This window comes from Eptesicus fuscus, chromosome 6 (assembly GCF_027574615.1).
Source record: "Eptesicus fuscus isolate TK198812 chromosome 6, DD_ASM_mEF_20220401, whole genome shotgun sequence".
Classification (NCBI taxonomy): Eukaryota; Metazoa; Chordata; class Mammalia; order Chiroptera; family Vespertilionidae; genus Eptesicus; species Eptesicus fuscus.
Window position 1 is genome coordinate 27168241 of NC_072478.1, and position 21208 is coordinate 27189448.

The 21208-nt window shown below is 61.3% G+C and overlaps 1 protein-coding gene across 4 annotated transcripts in view; it reads left to right on the forward strand.

Moving 5' to 3' along the window:
• Positions 1-21208, forward strand: part of PTPRS (protein tyrosine phosphatase receptor type S) — a 60283-nt gene that overhangs the window by 35889 nt on the left and 3186 nt on the right. Inside the window, exons 10-29 of one of the 4 annotated variants that reach the window (XM_054717480.1) lie at positions 930-1235; positions 2390-2583; positions 4881-4998; positions 6759-7367; positions 7774-7871; positions 8198-8451; positions 9050-9143; positions 9248-9463; positions 9876-10033; positions 10761-10873; positions 12076-12123; positions 13849-13946; positions 14029-14152; positions 14696-14871; positions 14952-15071; positions 17655-17809; positions 18046-18331; positions 18499-18677; positions 19675-19801; positions 19921-20046. In XM_054717480.1, coding sequence (XP_054573455.1) covers positions 930-1235; positions 2390-2583; positions 4881-4998; positions 6759-7367; positions 7774-7871; positions 8198-8451; positions 9050-9143; positions 9248-9463; positions 9876-10033; positions 10761-10873; positions 12076-12123; positions 13849-13946; positions 14029-14152; positions 14696-14871; positions 14952-15071; positions 17655-17809; positions 18046-18331; positions 18499-18677; positions 19675-19801; positions 19921-20046 — 3599 coding nt within the window. The remainder of the gene's footprint in view (positions 1-929; positions 1236-2389; positions 2584-4880; positions 4999-6758; positions 7368-7773; positions 7872-8197; positions 8452-9049; positions 9144-9247; positions 9464-9875; positions 10034-10760; positions 10874-12075; positions 12124-13848; positions 13947-14028; positions 14153-14695; positions 14872-14951; positions 15072-17654; positions 17810-18045; positions 18332-18498; positions 18678-19674; positions 19802-19920; positions 20047-21208) is intronic. The other 3 variants (XM_028159199.2, XM_054717481.1, XM_054717482.1) reach the window with 3 other exon arrangements.

The following is a 21208-nucleotide window of genomic DNA, read 5'->3' on the forward strand; positions in this document are numbered from 1 at the left end:
AAGCCTGCAGCACAGTGCCTGACACACAGTAGGTTGTGGGCTGGATCCCGGGAAGGGACGTGCAGGAGGCAGCCAATCGATGATTCTCATCATTGATGTTTCTGTCTCTCTCTTCCTCTCCTTTCTCTCTCTGAAATCAATAAAAACATATTTTTTAAAAAGTACATTTACTATTCTATGAAGCATTTGGCATGATGCTTGGTATAATATGGGGATTCAGTAAATAGGTTGTTTTTTTAAATCCTCATTCGAGGATATGTCTTTACTGATTTTAGAGAGAAAGGAAGGGGGAGGGGTCCATGTGAGAGAGAAGCACCAATCGGTTGCTTCTCACACTCGCCTTGACTGGGGATCGAACCTGCAACCTAGGCATGTGTCCCAACTGGGAATCAAACCCACAACCTTTTCGGTGTATAACGTTCCAACCAACTGAGCCACCCAGCCAAGGCAATAAATAGAAGCTTTTGCTGGTATTCTGTGAAGCCCTTGGCACCATGCCTGGCACACAGTAGGTGCCTAGTAAATGGGGCTTTTATTGCTATTCCACTTGGCGAGGTGCCTGACACATAGTGTGTACCCAATAAATGGGGCTTTTATGGCTGTTCCTCTCATCACAATGCCTGGCACACACGTGTGCTCCACAGGGACTGTGGCGGCCCACTACCTAAGACCTACTATGTGTCAGATAGGTTCAGCCACGTGAGGTGAGTGCAGTGTTCTTGGCCAGCCCTCCCAGCCCCCACCCCCACCCACCCATCTCACCTTTGGTTGACACCCGCTTCTTTTGGGTTCGACTTCTCTTTGCTTTGGTCCTGTTTTGTTTGTTATCATCTTCTTTTTTATTTTCTCTTTCCCATCTTTTGTTTCCCCGTCCCCTCCCTGCCCATCCCGCTCCCTTCCCCACCCCCACGTTCTTCCCCCTCCAATAGAACCGTCTGCCCCCCCTCAAGATGTTAAGTGTGTCAGCACACGCTCCACGGCCATTTTGGTAAGTTGGCGCCCGCCACCGCCGGAAACACACAACGGGGCCCTGGTGAGCTATAGCGTCCGCTACCGACCGCTGGGCTCGGAGGACCCGCAACCCAAGGAGGTGAACGGCATCCCCCCGACCACCACTCAGATCCTGCTGGAGGCACTGGACAAGTGGACGGAGTACCGCATCACGACTGTCGCTCACACAGAGGTGGGACCAGGGCCCGAGAGCTCGCCCGTGGTCGTCCGCACCGACGAGGACGGTAAGCACCGCCCTGGCCTGGGGACCCCTGCAGGCCCCCGCCCGCCCGCCTCGGAGCCTCCTGTCCGGAAAACTGGGCTGGCTGGTGGCCCAAAGGTAGAAGCCACTGTCTCAAGAGGGAGACGCGAAGCCAGCTCTCACCCCGAGAAACCCTGGCTCCTGGGCTTGGAATTCTCTGTTCTAGCCCTTTGGGCGCCATCGGCTCCCTGAGCCTTGTGCCTGGGAAGTGGAGCTGGCACCCCCGGCACTTGGTCCAATGGTAGAAACCACGGAACCAAAGTGTAAGCAGCAGCAAGTAGCACTTGCAAAAAACCTAAGGTCCCTCACCCCAGAAACCTACCATTCAGACTTCTCTTGGGATGAGCCCGGATCTGCGGCTTCCTGGGTCTGACCCCTCCTACCTAAGTGTAGGCTGACTGTGTGCTGATAACATTTAGCCACCAGCTATTGGGAGACAGAGAGACCGATTTGTACCGTTGGTCAAATTCCGGGGTGTCAGTGTTCCTGCCGCGGCCCGTTGCGAGGTAGAAAGTTTTAAGCTGCACAGTGAGATGGATGCTGAGGGCCTGGGGCTGAATGAAGCGGGGAGCTTCCCCAGTAAAATGGAGCCCCTTTGAGCCCCTGGTTTGCTTTCCGAGCCATGGCCCTGGACGGTCGGGTTGGCAGCCCCACATTGTGTCGGAAGCAGCTCTTCAGGAGGGGAGTGTGTGTGGGGGGGTGCGCCCCGATCTGGGGGCTGGCTGAGAAAGAGCTCTGGTACCCAGTGGGCAGCTGCACTGCCTGGGGTCGGACCCTGCTTTGCCTCTTTCTAACCCCGGGACCATGGACTCCACTCGCTGGGCCTCGGGTTCCCCGTCTGTAAACGGGGATAGAGCCCCATGTGGCAGGCGTGCTGTGGGGATGGTGGAGTCCGCCTGCGGTTCTTAGAACGAGGCGTGGGTGCCCTCTCACGTCAGGCGGCCCTGGGAGGTAGCCATGGGCACTGGGCTGCGCAGTTGCCCGTCTGTAAATGGTGGTGTGCGCTCAGGGCGCCCAGTTAATCAGCAGCCACTTGTCACCCCGGCATCGGGCAGCTGCCCGGGGCAAGGCCGGGCGCCCCAGTAACGCCACCCCCCACCCTCCCCTTCGTTCCTGCCTCCCTCCTCCCCCTGCCAGTGCCCAGCGCGCCGCCGCGGAAGGTGGAGGCGGAGGCGCTCAACGCCACGGCCATCCGCGTGCTGTGGCGCTCACCCTTGCCAGGCCGGCAGCATGGCCAGATCCGCGGCTACCAGGTCCACTACGTGCGCATGGAGGGCGCTGAGGCCCGGGGGCCGCCGCGCATCAAGGACATCATGCTGGCTGATGCCCAGGTGGGCGGGGCGCTGGGGCAGGGCCTGGGAGGGTGGCGTTCCGGGGGGGGGGGGTGGGGATGTGCCCCACCCCTGCGCTCCTGCCCTCTCGCTGCTTCTCTCTCTGGCCGCCCCGCTCATCTCCTCCTCTCTCCCCTGCCGCCTCCTCCCACGCTCAGTGGGAGACGGATGACACGGCCGAATATGTAAGTAGTGCGCTCTGGCCACTGGCGTGCTCTTGCCTGGGGCCGTGCCTTGCTGTTCTGTGACACCCACCCCTGCACGCCCCTTGTCAAAGGGTCTCCTCCCCTGGGTCCCCGATGCACCCCTCTTGGAGCTAGCAGTCTCAGTTTTCACATCGGGCAAATGGGCACAGCCGCCCCAGGGGCACCTGCGGGGGACCCCAGAGGAGTGACCTGGACACAAGACAGGTCATCCCTTCCTTCTTACCTGGGAAGCCCCTGGATCCCAGTTTCTCTCTCACACACACACTCACGCGCACGCACACACACACGCACGCACACACACACACACATGCGCACACACACACACACACCACTGGCCGTCTTCACCACCAAGCCTTTGCACAAACTGTCCCTGAGGCCTGGGATGCCTTTCCTACAGTGCCCACCCACCCCTCCACCCCACCGCCTCCCCTGTCGGACCCAGACCAGAGCTGGGCCACTTTCCAACGCAGCCTGACCCTTCTGTCACCTGCCGCCGCCTTCCCTGACCTAGAAACTTCTCTCTCTGTTCCAAGTGTCCACTTCAGTCTGGCCCTTGAGCGAGGGAGGGGGCAGGGGCCCGGGGTTAGGAAGAAGGCCTGTAGCACCACTGTCTTCATCCTCCCACGCGTGTTCCGGAGGCCCTGAGCCAGGGCTGGGATTGCTGTGTGACTTGGGGCCGGTCGCTGCCCCTCTGGGCTGTCTTTCTGCCTTTCCTGTGGAGGCCACAGGCTCTTCTGAGAGCCCCAGGCCTGATGCTAAATGGACACGCCCTGCCCCCTTCCATAGGGAAGTTTCAGCCTCCCCCTCCCCCAAGACCCTGGGCGGGCCTAACGGTGAGGCTCAGGGGCAGGAGACCCTCTGTTCATGCATCCCTGCTCCTCCTCCCCCATGCTCTTGACCTGGGGACCGCCCCCCCTCAACTCCCAGGCATGCTGGATGTGTTTGTGGTGTGCATGTGTGGGAACATGGACACATGTGTGATGGTGTTCGTGGGTGTGTGTGCAAGCCAGGGTGCTCTGGCATTTGTTGAACAAGCAGTCATTTACTGAGCACCTACTGTAGGCTAGGCCCTGAGGGAGGTGCAGCGGAAATGACCCTGACGGAGACAGAGCTCTGAGCCTGCCCTCCTGGGATCCCAGTCCCGTGTGGGAGAGGGACGTTAACGGGGAAAGATATGAGCATGTGTATCGTTACAGCGCTGGTGGAGGCGGGTGGAGACAGTGGTGTAAATGTCAGCTCTCCGGATGGGTGGGTGGGGCAGCCCTGACTGTAGCATTTGCGTGGGGTCGGCACTCCCACCATGTCAGTTGTTGTGTAGTTTTCTGCCACAAGGGACAAGTGACCGGATAACCTAGTGTAAACATAGTAGAATGACTAGGAGGGGGGTACTGAGTATTTAATACCGCTGCGCTTTTTAAATTTCCATTTAATTGTAAGTTTACATAATTTACTTCTTAGTATTGGCGGTGTTTACTAACTGGCTCACACAATTCCTGAAAATTTAAATATCGGCTCTCGTGAGCTGGGATAGGAAATTCCAGCGCACCAATGGTCGTAGTGGAGGCAGAGGGAAGAGCCCGTGCAAAGGTCCTGGGGCAGGACCGTGACGGGCGTGTTGGAGGAGCAGAAAGGAGGTCCTTGTAGCTGGAGCGGAGTGGGTGAGGGGAACAGAAGGAGGTGAGAGTGGGGAGGAGGTAGGGCAGGCAGGGCAGGGCCTTGTAGGCCATAGGGAAGACTTGGGATTTTACCCCAAGGGAGGTGGGAAACCTGGAGAGCTGTGGGCAGAGGAGGGATGGGACCTACTCCGATGCTCACAGGCACCCTCTGGTGGCTGCTGCAGTGAGGACAGGCTCCGGGGATGGGTTGGGAGCCTGATGACCAGGGCAGGGGCAACTCCCTGTTCCAGGGAGGCTGCATGTGCCCATCTCAGCATGGACCTGCTCCCTGTCGGGGTCTCCGCATGAGGTCGTGTGCACGTCTTTGTCTGAGGACCAGGCCCCACAGCCACGCTGTTTGAGCCCAGCCCTGGAGGGAGGGTGGACAGGGCCGGCCTCACCCTGCGTCCCTCACTGACCCCACCCCTGCCTGCAGGAGATGATCATCTCAAACCTGCAGCCTGAGACCACCTACTCCATCACTGTAGCCGCCTACACTATGAAAGGCGATGGCGCGCGCAGCAAACCCAAGGTGGTAGTGACCAAGGGAGCAGGTATGAGACCCCTCCCCCCACGGCTCCTTTGCCCCTGGCATCCCTGCAGCGTTCTTGAGCCCATGTGGGGGAAGGGTCTACTGGGCAGGGGCGCTGCCAGAGCAGATGGGGTGGGGGCTGCTCAAGGGGCATTTAAGGCCCAGCAAGGCCCAGCCCCATCTCCTCGTCATCACTCTCTTCCATAGTTACTGGGCTCCATCCGGATGCAAACAGTGAACAGCCACGGCTAACGCCCTCACCCTCCTGGCTGGCCCCGGCTGCTCCCTCTGCTCAGAATCCCTTCTCTTCCCGGCTGTCTCCTCCCCATCCTTTAGGTCTTTGCTTCGTCTCTACCTCATCAGGAAGCCTTCCCCACCCCACCCCTATCCCACAGTCTTGGTCCGATGCCTCTCTGGGGCCCCCCAGCACCCTGTCATTCCCCCGTCATGGCTCTGATCACCCCAGGTGTCCTCAAATGCACCAGGAAGCCTCCTCTCCTGGCAGCCCTGCCTCAGTTTCCCCTTCTGGCTCCTCCCATCAGTCTCGAGGTTCTGTTTTTGCCCCAGCCACCATTGAGCTGCGTGAGGAGAGAGCCATCGCTGTGAAAATGCAAGGGGGGGATGTCCCCAGCAGAGGGTGCAGCCCAGGCAGAGGCTCGGAGTGTGTTTGAGAAACAGTCGAAAGGCCTCCATCCCACGCCCCACACCCATTCCTCTCTCCGGGACACTCGATGCCACACCTCTGACCACATAGTCTGACGTTCAGGCTGGACACAGCCCCTCTCTACTTTGCTGCCAGCCCTGCTCGTGCTGTTGCCTGAGCCTGGGTTAGTCTGTATATCCTCCAGCGTCCAGTGCCCAAGTCAGAGGAGAAGAGGGGGGAGGGACGTGCCTGGTGGCACCGCCATCCTCCGAGGAGCCTCCTATGGTCTCTCCCTCCTCTCAGGGACATTGCATTAGAGCTGTGCTTGCTAAGCTAAACCCACTGCACACACTGTGACCGCTCGTAGCACAGTCCATTAAAGGTCCTGATAAGGCCTGCAGTGAAGAAGCTTGGTTTCCTTTGCAGAGCCCAGCTTTCCCCCTGCTTTACCTGACCCCAAAACCTCTTTTGGCACATTCATTGCTACTCAGACTGTGCAAACCATAAGGCATGTGCAGGATTTGGGCACTGCTGTGTCCCATGGATATTAATCAGGTGCCAGCGAGGGGCAAGTGAACAAGGCAAGAAACGTGTGACTTCCTGACTGAGGGAGGAGACACCCAGATGAGGTCCCTGTGGCGTCTGTGGGTGTTTTCCTTTATTGGGTTCTCCTTGCTGTTCCTTACCCTCATCCAGCACAGGCCTGCCTCAGGGCCTTTGCACTGAGGTTCCCTCTGCCTGGAACACTGTTCCTCCTAGACCTCCCTGCGGCTCCCTACCTTGCCTTCTTTTTTAAAAAAATATGTGTTTTTATTGATTTCAGAGAGGAAGGGAGAGGGAGAGAGAGAAACATCAATGATGAGAGAGAATCATTGACTGCCTCCTGCACGCCCCCGACTGGGGATTGAGCCCACAACCCAGGCATGTGCCCTTGACCGGAATTGAACCTGGGACCCTTCAGTCCGCAGGCTGACGCTCTATCCACTGAGCCCAACCAGCTGGGGCCCTACCTTGCCTTCTTCAAGTTGTTGTTTCTCAGGGAGGCCTCTCTGAGACCCACTTTTTAAAACGGCAGCCCTGCCCCGTGCTCCCTGACTGCCTGGCGGGCGGTCACTGATGCTGGCCCTGTGTCCCCACAGTGCTGGGCCGCCCCACCCTGTCGGTGCAGCAGACCCCCGAGGGCAGCCTGCTGGCACGCTGGGAGCCCCCAGCTGGCACCACCGAGGACCAGGTCCTGGGCTACCGCCTGCAGTTCGGCCGCGAGGACTCGTCGCCCCTGGCCACGCTGGAGTTCCTGCCCACCGAGGACCACTACACGGCATCAGGCGTGCACAAGGGGGCCACGTACGTGTTCCGGCTGGCAGCCCGGAGCCGAGGTGGCCTGGGCGAGGAGGCGGCGGAGGTCCTGAGCATCCCGGAGGACACGCCCCGTGGCCACCCGCAGATCCTCGAGGCGGCGGGCAACGCCTCGGCTGGCACTGTCCTGCTGCGCTGGCTGCCACCCGTGCCTGCGGAGCGCAACGGCGCCATCGTCAAGTACACGGTGGCGGTCCGGGAGGCCGGCGCCCCGGGCCCCGCCCGGGAGACGGAGCTGCTGGCAGCGGCCGAGCCGGGTGCCGAGAACGTGCTCACGCTGCAGGGCCTCAAGCCCGACACGGCCTATGACCTCCAAGTGCGGGCCCACACGCGCCGGGGCCCCGGCCCATACAGCCCCCCTGTCCGCTACCGGACGTTCCTGCGGGACCAAGGTAGGCGCGCGGAGACCCCGCACCAGAGCCGGACCGGGCCTCGTGCCCACCCCCACCCCAGCCCCCTCCCTCCCCCCGCCAGGTAAGTGGTCACTTTTCTGCTTCCTCGTGCTGCTCGAGGCGAGTCCGGACCCCGAGGCTCTGGCGTTGGCAAAGGTGGGACGTGCCTGGTGGCACCGCCATCCCCCCCCCCTCTTCTCCTCTGCCTTCTCCCTGCAGCCGCGCCGTCTCCCCCGCAGGGTCTGGGGACAGGGCCAGGCAGGGCCGGGCCAGGGCCAGGCAGGAAGGCCGTGGGCACAGCGGACAACAGGGAATGCCTGGGCCGCCCCACCCCCGCCCGCCCGGCCCTCCCTGGCACTCACGGGGCTTCTCTTCTGCTCTCTCCCGCTGGACTGCTGCCTGGCAGTCTCCCCCAAGAACTTCAAGGTGAAGATGATCATGAAGACGTCAGTCCTGCTCAGCTGGGAGTTCCCCGACAACTACAACTCGCCCACCCCCTACAAGGTGTGGCCCCGCAGGCGGTGGGCGGGTCAGGCTGTAGAGCTTGGCCAGGGTGAGGGCTGGGTCTGGAGTCGGGGCTTGTTGGGGTTCCGCTGGACGCGGGGCTGAGTGGGATTGGGCTTCACTGGGGATTGAGGCTCAGCCTGGGGTTGGGGTTCACTCGGGGATTAGGTCTCAAAAGTTGGGACTCGGCTGGGATTGAAGTTTAACCTGGGATTCGGGCTCAGTAAGGATTGGGGCTCAGCCTAGGGTTAGGGCTCAGCCGGGATCTAGGTTTAGTCAGGGTCAGAGGTCAGCCCAGACCCCACTCAGCCAGCCCCGGCCCGCAGATCCAGTACAACGGGCTCACACTGGACGTGGATGGCCGCACCACCAAGAAGCTCATCACGCATCTCAAGCCCAACACCTTCTACAACTTCGTGCTGACCAACCGCGGCAGCAGCCTGGGCGGCCTCCAGCAGACGGTCACGGCCTGGACCGCCTTCAACCTGCTCAGCGGCAAGCCCAGCGTGGCCCCCAAGCCCAACACCGACGGCTTCATCATGGTGTACCTTCCCGACGGCCAGAGCCCCGTGCCCGTCCAGTATGCCGACACCCCAGGGCCCCTCGCCCCCGTTAGCCAGCCACCCGACCCTTCTGAGCCTCCGTGCCTCGGCCCGGGTTAGGGCTAGGTCCGGAGCCGAGGCGTGTTGGGGTGCTGTTGATAATGGGGATTCCGCCAGCCCCAACGGTGTGGTCCCCACGAAGGTCCAGTGCTGCTCACAGGAAGCGTCCCGAACTGTGGCCTGTGTCTGCTTCTCCGTTTTCTGACACCCTGTGTGCCTGACCTTGTACTGGTTTGGGGTTCCCAGATTGGTGGGGAGGCCGCTCTACACAGACTCCCAGCCCCTGGGTGTGGCAGTGAAGGGCAGAGAAGAATTAAGGGCTCCAAAACTGTGGGCCTGGAAGCTGGGGCTTTTGCAGGGTGCGTAGGAATTCAAGAAATACAACTGCGTGGGAAAGACTCTGTAGGCAGAAGTCCGCGTGATCAGCGGCCTGGCTGGGGCTGCAGGGCAGCAGACCCCATTGTGGGAGCGGAAGGGAAGATTCAGAAAGGGAGGCTCCCCGCTCACCCCGCAGAGAGCGGCTCTGTCCGGGCGTGCCGACAGACAGCGCCCCTCTGACGCTCCGCCTCCTGACAGGAACTACTTCATTGTGATGGTGCCGCTGCGCAAGTCTCGTGGCGGCCAGTTCCTGACCCCCCTGGGCAGCCCAGAGGACATGGACCTGGAGGAGGTGAGGGCCAGCGCCCAGCCTGCCGGGGGCGGACGCGTCCCCGCTGTCCCGAGCCCCGTGGGTCCCAGCCGGGCTCTGAGCGGCCCACGCCTCTGTGTCCGTAGCTCATCCAGGACGTCTCCCGGCTGCAGAGGCGCAGCCTGCGGCACTCGCGCCAGCTCGAGGCGCCCCGGCCCTACATCGCCGCCCGCTTCTCCGTGCTGCCGCCCACCTTCCAGCCCGGGGACCAGAAGCAGTACGGCGGCTTTGACAACAGGGGCCTGGAGCCCGGCCACCGCTACGTTCTCTTCGTGCTCGCCGTGCTGCAGAAGAGCGAGCCCGTAAGTCCCCAGGGCTGTCGCCCACACCCAGCCGCGCCCGCTCGGTGAGGCCGGCCCCAACGTGGCCTCGGCCCCCAGGGCCCTGACCCCAGAGCCAGACACCGATCCTCCCAGCTTCCTGGGCCCAGGGAAGGACTCGAAGTGGGGGGAATCCCAAGAGGAAGGCGTTTCAGAGGAAGGAGCTTGGGGATCGGGGCTTTGGCTGGATGTGTAGGAGTTCAACCGAAAAGGCACCGCAGGGTCTGCACGTGCAAAGGTCTGGAGGCACGAGGAACGGAAAGGAGTTCCGAGTGGCAGGCGGGGACCTGGGCCGGTGTTCTCGGGGGCCACAGGGGGGTGTGGAGCCTGGGAGGGGCAGCGGGGCGTGAGGCGGAGGGAGGCTGACGGAGGCTCTCTCCACCTGTGTACGCAGACGTTCGCAGCCAGTCCCTTCTCAGACCCCTTCCAGTTGGACAACCCGGACCCCCAGCCCATTGTGGACGGCGAGGAGGGGCTCATCTGGGTGATCGGGCCCGTGCTGGCGGTGGTTTTCATCATCTGCATCGTGATCGCCATCCTGCTCTACAAGAAGTGAGGCCCGGCACTCCCCTTGACGGAAGAGGGGCGGGGGGGCGGGGGGGGGGACACGGTTCCTGGAACAGGAGGGTGTCTGGGGGCGGCCATCTCAGAAGATCAGCACGGGAGCCCTCTATGGTATCGATGGGGAGACTGAGCCCAGAGGTTAAGCTGCTTGATCGAAGTCACACAGCTCGGGGAGTGGCAGGACTGGGGCTCACACCGGCCAGCGGCTTGACTCCTCGTAGGCCTCACAGTGCCCTGGGGGAGAGGATGAGGGGCAGAGGCTGTCTGTCCAGTTTACTGGCGATAGTGCTCCTAGCGGCCACGTGGGCCCTGTCTCAGCTTAGACAGGGAGGGTGGTGGGCCTGGCAACCAGGATGAGCCCCGTGTCCTGGGTGAGACCAAGGCTCAGAGAGGTTAGGAAAGCCACCCACCGTTACAGAGCAGGCCCACGTGGCCACACCCCCTCACCTGTCTTCTTTCCCTCCTATCCTGCGCCTGCTTTTGGGAGCAGCAAACCTGACAGGTAAGAACTGGCCCTGCCCTCTAGAGGCCCAAGGAGGCCGAGGAGGGGGAATGGGGGGCGGGGCTGGCTACTCCTATAGTTGCACACGTGTGTACACATGACCCTGGGAACCCCAGTCGTGCGTATACACAGGGCCTGGAGTGTGTTCACACGTGCATACACGTCTGTGGGCACATGCTGGCACTCACCGATTCTTCTTTTTCTCCTCCAAAGTAAACGCAAGGACTCGGAGCCCCGCACCAAATGCCTGCTGAACAACGCCGACCTCGCCCCCCACCACCCCAAGGACCCCGTGGAAATGAGGCGCATTAACTTCCAGACACCAGGTATGTGCTTACCCCAGGTACCAGGGACAGCACTGCCCGGGGAGAGGACGCTGCCTGCGGCGACCTCCCCTGCCTCGCCACACTGTGCTTGGTGCAGTCAATTCCCGATTCTCAGCTTCCTACCTGTTCAGGCTTGGCACTCACGTGGGTTGGTTCTGCTTACAACCACATGAGGCTTTTGCTGTCTTCTGTGGGGAGCTTAAAGGACGTGTAAAAACCACAAAGCCCTCCTCCTTTCTTCTGGCAGAAAGAGCTATGCTTCTGTTCACACCTCTAGTCTTAAGACCGCTTGGCCTTTTCCACACTCCCTGGGATGTGCCCCTAGCAAGACACTAATTATACCTCCCACGTGGCCTGCATCTCCCCTCCACGGCCACAGATGCTCGTGCGCCTTCTGCCTCCGAACAGCTCCCTGTAGATGAATAAGGTGCAGTTTAGGTCACCGCCACGCCTGGTGGGAAACTGAATCAGCCTTGTCCGTGATCCTCTTCATGTACAGGAACCACGCACTCCCGCCTCCTCCCTCTTACCAGGCTCGTGCCAGCTGCTTCTAACCAAATAAGGGATTTTTAATGTAACTGATGGTGGCTGTTCTTAACGTGGTTCCCTCGTTCCCTCCACCTGCACTCTGGAATCTGCTTTCTCTTTCTGAACTGGTTCATATTAAGTCAGTTCCCAACCAAATAGAGATTTTAAACGTATTTAACTGATGGCTGCCGTCCTCCGTAGGAATCGTGGGAGGCCTCCATGTGGCACCTCGAATGTACTCCTTCTCTTAGCTCTCCTATGGCAGTTGTTTCCATCCAAGTGAGGCCTTTCAACTTGTGTGTTTAACTGATGGCTGACGTCCTCTCAAAGTTCATGGCATCGGCCCCTGCCCTTCCTCCACCCTCAGTTCTCCCTCACCATCCTGCAGTCTCCAAACCCCGCAATGACCCACACGGGCACCCAAGGCCAGATGGGTGTGGGTGACGTTGACGGAAGAAACTAAAACGTTGGGACCCTCCCAGACGCGTGGCTAAACGCCAGGCAGAGGAAGCAGCCGCCGCTCCAGGTCCTGGGGTCGGGCCGCAGCACGCGCCCCTCACTGCTGAAGTGCTCTGCCCTGCGTCTGTCGGCAGCCGTGTGCGTGCACCCAGCACGGGGTGGGGGAGGCCGCGCCCCGCGTGTTTTCATTTATTTATTGTTTGCTGTTTCTGCAGATTCGGGCCTCAGCAGCCCCCTCAGGGAGCCGGGGTTTCACTTTGAAAGTTAGTTCCTGTGTCTTTCTGTTCTCGGCTCCCTTCCCCACCCGCCCCTGTTTGTTTTCATCTTTGGTTTCTCCATCCCGCCACCTCTCTCTGCCCGCCTGTCCTGTGCTGGCTTCAGGGGGAAGGGGTCTGCTGGTTGTGACTGTGTGGGGGTGGGGACAGGGATGCAGGGAGACACACATACAGGAGAGCAGGAGCCACCCCTGTGACAGGCAGATGGACACCCGCCTCGGACTCCATAGGGGTGGGCTCCTGGGAGACCCCGGGGACCCCACCAGAACAACAGCTGTTTACCAGCCGGCCTGGCCCGGGCGTGGAGACGGGTCTGGCAGACCCAGGTACCAGGGAGAAAGAGCCAGACCCACCCCCCTATCTCCAGTCACTACCACACCCAGGGGCTCGAAGATCAGGGCTGTCACCGATCCGTGTACAGGATGATCCGTGTACAGGATGGTCCGTGTACAGGATGACCCGTGTACAGGATGGTCCGTGTACAGGATGGTCCGTGTACAGGATGACCCGTGTACAGGATGGTCCGTGTACAGATGACCCGTGTACAGGATGGTCCGTGTACAGGATGGCCCGTGTACAGGATGGCCCGTGTACAGGATGGTCCGTGTACAGGATGGTCCGTGTACAGGATGGTCCGTGTACAGGATGGCCCGTGTACAGGATGGCCCGTGTACAGGATGACTCGTGTACAGGATGGCCCGTGTACAGGATGGCCCGTGTACAGGATGGCCCGTGTACAGGATGGTCCGTGTACAGGATGGTCCTTGTACAGGATGACCCGTGTACAGGATGGCCCGTGTACAGGATGGCCCGTGTACAGGATGGTCCTTGTACAGGATGACCCGTGTACAGGATGGCCCGTGTACAGGATGGCCCGTGTACAGGATGGCCCGTGTACAGGATGGTCCGTGTACAGGATGACCCGTGTACAGGATGGCCCGTGTACAGGATGGCCCGTGTACAGGATGGCCCGTGTACAGGATGGCCCGTGTACAGGATGGCCCGTGTACAGGATGGCCCGTGTACAGGATGACCCGTGTACAGGATGGTCCGTGTACAGGATGGCCCGTGTACAGGATGGCCCGTGTACAGGATGGCCCGTGTACAGGATGGCCCGTGTACAGGATGGTCCGTGTACAGGATGGCCCGTGTACAGGATGACCCGTGTACAGGATGGTCCGTGTACAGGATGGCCCGTGTACAGGATGGTCCGTGTACAGGATGGCCCGTGTACAGGATGAGGAAACGGCTGCAGAGTGAGGGGTGCAGTGTCTGTCCCAGCTGGGCGGAGACACTGCCCGCAGGCCCCCAGCTCTCCTGGCAGGGGACTCGTAGGCCCTCGGACCCCAGAGGGGCAGGAAGGAGTGTGCCTCCCACCCCGGGGAACAGCCAGCTGCCGTCTGCTTCTCCATTTCTGTGTCACCCGCCTGCTTCCTGCCACGAGGCACTGGGAGCTTGAAGTCCTCCAGGGCGCCCCTCCCCCGGCTGGGTGGGGACAGAGTGGGAGGACCGTGTGAGCAGGGGTGCCGGGCGTGGCCGGGGCTGCAGCCCCTGCTGCTCCACTCAGACCCTCGGGCCAGGGTCCCCGCACCCGCCAGGCCCTCTAACCACAGCTCGTCCATCGCAGACTCACACTGTAGAGCACCCCCACCCCCCGGCCTCGGGCTGGCCCCCCATGACCGGCCCGCACCGCGGGGTCTGCTCTCCCCGCAGGCATGCTTAGCCACCCGCCGATCCCCATCTCAGACATGGCGGAGCACACGGAGCGCCTCAAGGCTAATGACAGCCTCAAGCTCTCCCAGGAGTACGAGGTGAGCTGAGCCCTCCCCCCAGGCTCCCCCCGCCCCGGCCCTCCGATGGCCACCTGACACCCCCACCTCCCCTTCCCCGCAGTCCATTGACCCGGGCCAGCAGTTCACGTGGGAGCATTCCAACCTGGAAGTGAACAAGCCCAAGAACCGCTACGCCAACGTCATTGCCTACGACCACTCCCGCGTCATCCTCCAGCCCATCGAAGGTATCCTGCCCTCCTCCTTCCCCGAGTGCCCACAGCCCCGCCCCGCCTCCAGGCCACAGGGCAGGCCAGCATCGACAAGCCAGGGGTCGGATGGGGAAGAGGCTGATTCTGGGCTCAGGCCTGGTCCAGCACCAGGAACCACTGGGAGTGGTCAGATGTGTATTTAAGTGATGGCTGCTATCCCTCACGTGTTTCCGCCGGCCTCTCTGCATCACTGGCTCTCAGAGGGAGCCGTTCTGCCACCCACGGACGTAGGGCAGTGTCTGGGGACACTTCTGTGGTCCCCGGTTGGAGGAGGGGGTTCTAGTGACAGCTGGAGGGTGGGGCCGGGGATGCTGCCCCACACCCTGCCGTGCCCAGGACGGCCCCACAGCGCACGGTCCGGCCCCGCGTGGCAGCCGTGCTGAGGTGGGATCCTAACGTCTGCCCACGATTCCTGGGGGACAGATCGGGGCGCTCCAAGAGGGCTTCCAGTTGGGCTCATGGAGCCAGCCTGAAAGGACGGGGCGCCCCCACTGATCTCGGCTTCTCGCCCGGCCGCAGGCATTGTGGGCAGCGATTACATCAACGCCAACTATGTGGACGGCTACCGACGGCAGAACGCGTACATCGCCACGCAGGGGCCGCTGCCCGAGACCTTCGGGGACTTCTGGCGTATGGTGTGGGAGCAGCGCTCGGCCACCATCGTCATGATGACCCGGCTAGAGGAGAAATCGCGGGTGAGGCCTGGACCCCGCCCCCCCCAGAGTCCCCAGCCAGCCCAGGCTCACACTCACCTCCGTTCTCCTTTCCGGCACAGATCAAATGTGACCAGTACTGGCCCAACAGGGGCACGGAGACCTACGGCTTCATCCAGGTCACGCTGCTGGACACCATCGAGCTGGCCACGTTCTGCGTGCGGACCTTCTCCCTGCACAAGGTAGGCCAGGCCAGGCCAGGCTGGAGGCTGAGGCTGAGGCGGGGAGAAGGGAGGGCGGGGAGGCAGAGGAGGAAGATGGGCCCAGCTTCTGCCCTGGAAGCTCCCCATCAGGCAGAGATAACCAGGCATTGACCCAGGCTGACCACATCCTCATGAAGCCCATTTTATGGATGGGGAAACTGAGGCTCGGAGTGGGGCACCTCGTGTCCCTGGCCACAGCAAGAGAACGAAACCAGCAGAACCCAGTTGAGCAGTGAATCTGTTATCCTCCTGGGCCTCGGACGGGTCCTGGCAGAGGCTAAGCCCTGCCCTTAAGGGAGCTTAAGTCTTGGGTGGAACAGAGCTGGAGGGACCCCGCAGGCCTTGGGCAGTCAGGGCTGGGCCAAAGGTAACCTTCAGATAAGTTATTTAACTGAAGGCTGCTCTCCATAGTACGGCTCCACCTGTCCCACATCCGTGGTTCTCCATTGCAGCAGTTTGCAATCCAGAGGGGAGAGGAGGTGCTTACCGGCACCACGACACTCCCTCGACTCAGTCAGGTCCTCTCTCAGCATGAAGCACAGGCCTGGCCCGCACATCAGAAAGCGGAGTGGATGGACAGGAGGAGGCAGAAAGGGTTCTTGGCTCATTCACACACGTCCAGCACTTGCTGTGTGTCAGGCCCTGACCCAGCACCAGGACACAGCAGGGACCAAGACAGACGGAATATCCTGACCTTGTGGGGCTTAGTCTAGTGGACAAGACACGGACAAGAGACATGCCAATAACGAGTCCTTCTTTATTAAATGCATTGGTCGATAATACGCTTAGGGTGTCTGTCTTGGGAATATGACATCTCTGTACTGCATTGTGTGCTCACCGCCGAGTCCAGTCTCCTCCTGTCACTGTGTATTTGACCCCCTTTATCCTCGTCCTCCACCCCCCCCTTTCCCCTCTGGTAACCACCATTCTGTTGTCTGTACATACGAGTGTGTTCATGTGTTGCTTCCTGTTCTTTTCCGTCTGACTTCACGTAGCGTCATATTCTCAAGGTCCATTCACGTTGTCACCAATGGCGGTATTCTGTCTTGGCCTTTGGCTGAGCAGCATTCCGTTGTGTATTCGGACCACATCCTCTTTACCCATTCGTCCTTCAGAGGACACTGCGGTTGTTTCCGTGTCTTTGGCCACCATGAATAATGTTGCAGTGAACATCGGGGTACATAGATCTTTATGTGTGTTTTCAAGTCTTTCAGGGAGATACCCAGGAGAGGGATTGCTGGGCCATATGGGTTACTGTGAATTTTGGGGGAGCCTCCATAGTGGCTGTGCCCGTTTACGTTCCCACCAGCTGTGAGAGGGTTCCCTTTTCTCCACAACCTCTCCAACACTTGTTATTACTCGTCTTGTTGGTAATAGCCATTTTGACAGGTGTGAGGTGGCACCCCCTTGTGGTTTTGATTTACGTTTCCCTGGTCGCTAATGAAGTTGAGCATCTGTATGTCTTGGAAAATTGTTCAGGTCCCCTGCCCATATTTTAATCAGATGGTTTTGTTGTTGTTGAGTTGTATGAATTCTTTATATTTTTTGGATATTAGCCCTGTATTGGAATACCACTTGCAAATATGTTCTCCCATTTAGTCGGTTGCCTTTTTGTTTTGTTGATGGTTTCTCTTGCTGTGCAGAAGCTTTTTAGCTTGACGCAGTCCCATTCATTTATTTTTTTCTTTTATTTCTCTTGCCTTTAGGGGAGGGGAGGTCAAGTTCACAAAAACCCTCTGAGACCAAGGTCCATACACGACAGGAAATCTCATGTGTAGGATGAAAATAAAGCAGAGGAGAGGAATAGAATGTGTACTAGGGGACCTGGAGGAAGGGAGCCATGAGATGTGGGGAAATAGCATTCCAGGCAGAAGGCACAGCTAGTGCAAAGGCCCTGGGGCAGGACCGTGCCTGGCGTGTTGGAAGAACAGTGAGAAGGCCACGTGGCTGGGGCTGAGTGAACAGTGCCGGGGGAGAGAGGAGATGAGGACAGGGAGGGCATGGGGAAGGTTGTGCAGGGCCTATGGCCATGGGGAGGACTTGGGCTTTTACCCCAAGGGAGGTGGGAGCCCTCAGGGCTGTAGGCACAGGAGGCACGGGCCCTGACTCATGCTCACAGGCGCTCTCTGGCTTCTGTGGGGGTGGCACCGGCAGACTGGAGGAGCCAGGATTCTGATGGGGAGGACCGTGGTGACTGCCGTGGGGGGTGAGAAGTGGGCAGGTTTGGGATAGACTTTGAAGGCCGTGATAGTGTTGGCCGGTTTGTTGGGTGTAGAAAGGGAGTCACGTCGAGGGTGACATTTACGTTCTGGTCAGAGCACCTGGAAGGATGGGACCGCCATCAGCTGGGGTGGAGGGAGCAGGTGGAGGGCGAGAGTGGGGGCACAGTGTTGGCCCCGTTGTGTGAGACAGACACGACACTTTCCTGTGGGGACCCCTCTGGGTCAGGGGGCAGTTGGACCCCCGAGTCAGACATGGGCGCAGGGGTCGGAGGCGTGCGTTGGGTGTCCTCTGCGTGTGGGTGGCGGGCTGTGGTGACAGGCGTGTCCCTGTGGCTCCCAGAACGGCTCCAGCGAGAAGCGTGAAGTCCGCCAGTTCCAGTTCACAGCGTGGCCGGACCACGGGGTGCCCGAGTACCCCACCCCATTCCTGGCTTTCCTACGGAGAGTCAAGACCTGCAATCCCCCCGACGCCGGCCCCGTCGTGGTCCACTGCAGGTAGGCGGGTTCTGTCCCCGCGCCCCGCTCCCACCTGCGTGCCCCGCTCGCTCTCCCCTCTCCTGAGGACCCCGGGCGCCCCCTGTCCCCGCACCCCGCTCCCACCTGCGCGCCCCGCTCGCTCTCCCCTCTCCTGAGGACCCCGGTCGCCCCCTGTCCCCGCACCCCGCTCCCACCTGCGCGCCCCGCTCGCTCTCCCCTCTCCTGAGGACCCCGGGCGCCCCCTGTCCCCGCAGCGCCGGGGTGGGCCGCACCGGCTGCTTCATCGTCATCGACGCCATGCTGGAGCGCATCAAGCCGGAGAAGACGGTGGACGTGTACGGCCACGTGACGCTCATGCGGTCCCAGCGCAACTACATGGTGCAGACCGAGGACCAGTACAGCTTCATCCACGAGGCGCTGCTGGAGGCCGTGGGCTGCGGCAACACGGAGGTGCCCGCCCGCAGCCTCTACGCCTACATCCAGAAGCTGGCCCAGGTGGAGCCCGGCGAGCACGTCACGGGCATGGAGCTCGAGTTCAAGGTGGGAAGGGCGGGAGCTGCTGGGGGCGGGGAGGGGCCGAGGCGCGGAGACGGACGTCGCCCCCAGCGATGGGGGCCGGGTGTGGGTGGCGATCCCTGCCGACCGCGGGCCCTCGGGGCCCCGGCTGGAGGCGGTTCTGATGGCGGCCCTGCCTCCTCGCCCCGCAGCGGCTGGCCAACTCCAAAGCCCACACGTCCCGCTTCATCAGCGCCAATCTGCCTTGTAACAAGTTCAAGAACCGCCTGGTCAACATCATGCCGTATGAGAGCACGCGGGTCTGCCTGCAGCCCATCCGGGGCGTGGAGGGCTCCGACTACATCAACGCCAGCTCCATTGACGGCTACAGGTACCCGCCTTTGCCTGGCAATCCTCGGCCCCGGAGGTCCCAGCCTGGTCCCTGGGGGGCCTCCGTTCTCGCTTGGGAGTCGCCAGGCACAGCTGAGGCGGAGGGAGGGCATCGTCCAGGCTGTTAGCTGAGGGCTGCCGTTCCTGACGGGTCCGTCTTTCCTTCTGCGCTCGTGGTTCTGTCTGAGCAATTCTGTCCCCCAGGGGAAATTTGGCAAAGTCTAGGGACTTTTTAAGAACATTTATACTTTTATTGATTTTGGAGAGGAAGGGAGAGGGGGAGAGAAATAGAAACGTCGATGATGAGAGAGAATCCTTAATCGGTTGCCCCCCCGCATTCCCCCCACCAGGGATGGAGCCCACAACTGCAACCTGGGCATGTGCCCTGACCAGGAGTCGAACCCTGACCGCCTGGGTCATAGGTTGACGTTCAACCACTGAGCCACACGGGCTGGGCTAAGGACGTTTTTGGTTGTTGTGATTTGAGTACGTGTGGAGGGGAGAGGTGGCTACTACTGGCATATAGTGGGTGGAGGCCAGGGATTTTGCCCAGAACAGTGCCCATCACAGAGTGAGCCAGCCTTGAAGGTCAGTCCTGCTGACGTTGAGAAACCGTGGCCAAGGGAGGTTGTCTGGGCAGAAGGTACCACTTGTGCCAAGGCCTGGCTGGGAGAGAGGACGTGGCCTGTGCAGACACCCAAGTAGTTTGCCACTTGAGGGAGGTGGCGCGGGCAGGCAGGAGAGGCCAGTGGGCAGTTGTGCGAGCTGGCGTGTATCCTGAGGCCGATGGCTTCCCTGTGTGCAGAAGGGGGTGGCTGGGAGGGCCCAATTCGCCAGGGAGGCGGTCCACGGTCAGCCGTTCCCAAGGAGGCGGGCACGTGGCAGGTGCGGCTGCCGTGGTCCTGCTTTGCTCCTGACCCATCGGGCAGAATCACGCCAGTGCCAGGCCCTGGCCCGGGGCCCCCCGTCAGCCTGGACTCACACACCCCACCCCGCAGGCAGCAGAAGGCCTACATCGCCACGCAGGGGCCGCTGGCGGAGACCACGGAGGACTTCTGGCGCATGCTGTGGGAGAACAACTCCACCATCGTGGTGATGCTCACCAAGCTGCGGGAGATGGGCCGGGTACGCGGGGCGAGGAGGGCCGGGCGGGGGCTACGGGGTGGGGGGGGAGGCCCCGTGGCGGGCAGGGCAGGGCCGGCGGACCCGGACAGGGCTGACCTCTGATGCCATCCCCTCGACAGGAAAAATGTCATCAGTATTGGCCGGCTGAGCGCTCCGCCCGCTACCAGTACTTTGTGGTGGATCCCATGGCGGAGTACAACATGCCACAGTACATCCTGAGGGAATTCAAGGTCACGGACGCCCGGGTGAGTGCGGGGACGCATTGGCGGCAGGGACTAGAACCCAGGCCGAGCTCACTGGTGCCCTGGTGGTCTGGAGATGGCTCCCCAGTGCGGGGTAGAAGCAAAGGCCCAGGGACAGGAATAAGCACGGGGGGTTGGGGGTTGGGAGGAGAGAGGGAGCTGACCAATCGCTCCTGCCACCAGGTGGGTGGAGGAGGACCGTGCGTGCCCCTGTGCTGACCCCATAGCGTCCCCATCTGAGCATGTGTGACCCCTCACTAGGGAACACGGCCCAAGGGGTCATGTGAAAGGGAGCGAGGGGGTGTCCCCTGGAAGCAGCAGCCAGTGGAGAGTGTGAGGGGCTGGGAGCTGGTGGGGATCGGATACAGCTGGTGCCGTGGGAAGGAAAAGGGTGGTGAACCACGGGATTCGGTGCTGGGAGTTGGCACCACCCGGTAGGGAGAAACGACAGGCAGAGGGGATGTTGGCAGGGGTGGGGGTGGGGGCTGGGGAAGGGCAGGCGGGTGCTGCCAGTGGCTGGGGAAGCCGGATTGAAGGAGCAGCATCCTTGGTCGTGGTGCTGGTGTAAGATGGGGCCAGGGGGTTGGTGGGATGGGGTTGGAGAATCAGTGGAAGGCTGTGCTGTTGGACGGGAGGACAGTGCTGGGTGGGAGGAAGACGGGACTGGAGGATGGAACGTGTGGATAACGGGATGGAGAGCGTGGCCCGTGAGGGTGATGTGTTATCAGCAGTGGATGGAGGGAGATTGGAGAACAGCCGGGCGGGGAGGAGGGGATGATGATGGTGAAGAAAATCGATGGGAAATGGCTCTAGAAGTCGAGAATGATGAGCGTTCAGTAGACAGTGCCGTGCGGGGTACAGACGGAGGAGGATGGGGCTGGAGGGAGCCGGTGACGGGTGAGGCGGTGAGAGGTCAGTGGAAGGTGGGTCCCCTCCAGGGTGAACCCGGAGTGATGGGCTGTGGGAAAAGGTGCCGTTGGGTCGTGAAGAATGGAGGGTGGCAGCGTGAAGACGCGGACGGCGCCGCTGGGTGTAGGAAGGCCGATGGGAGGGAAGGATGATGGGGGTGGGGAGGGAGTCAGTGGAAGGTGACCTCATTGGTGGTCAGGGCCAGTTGCCAGTGGGTAAGACAGGAGGGGTTGGTGGCGCTCTTAGTGATGGAGGG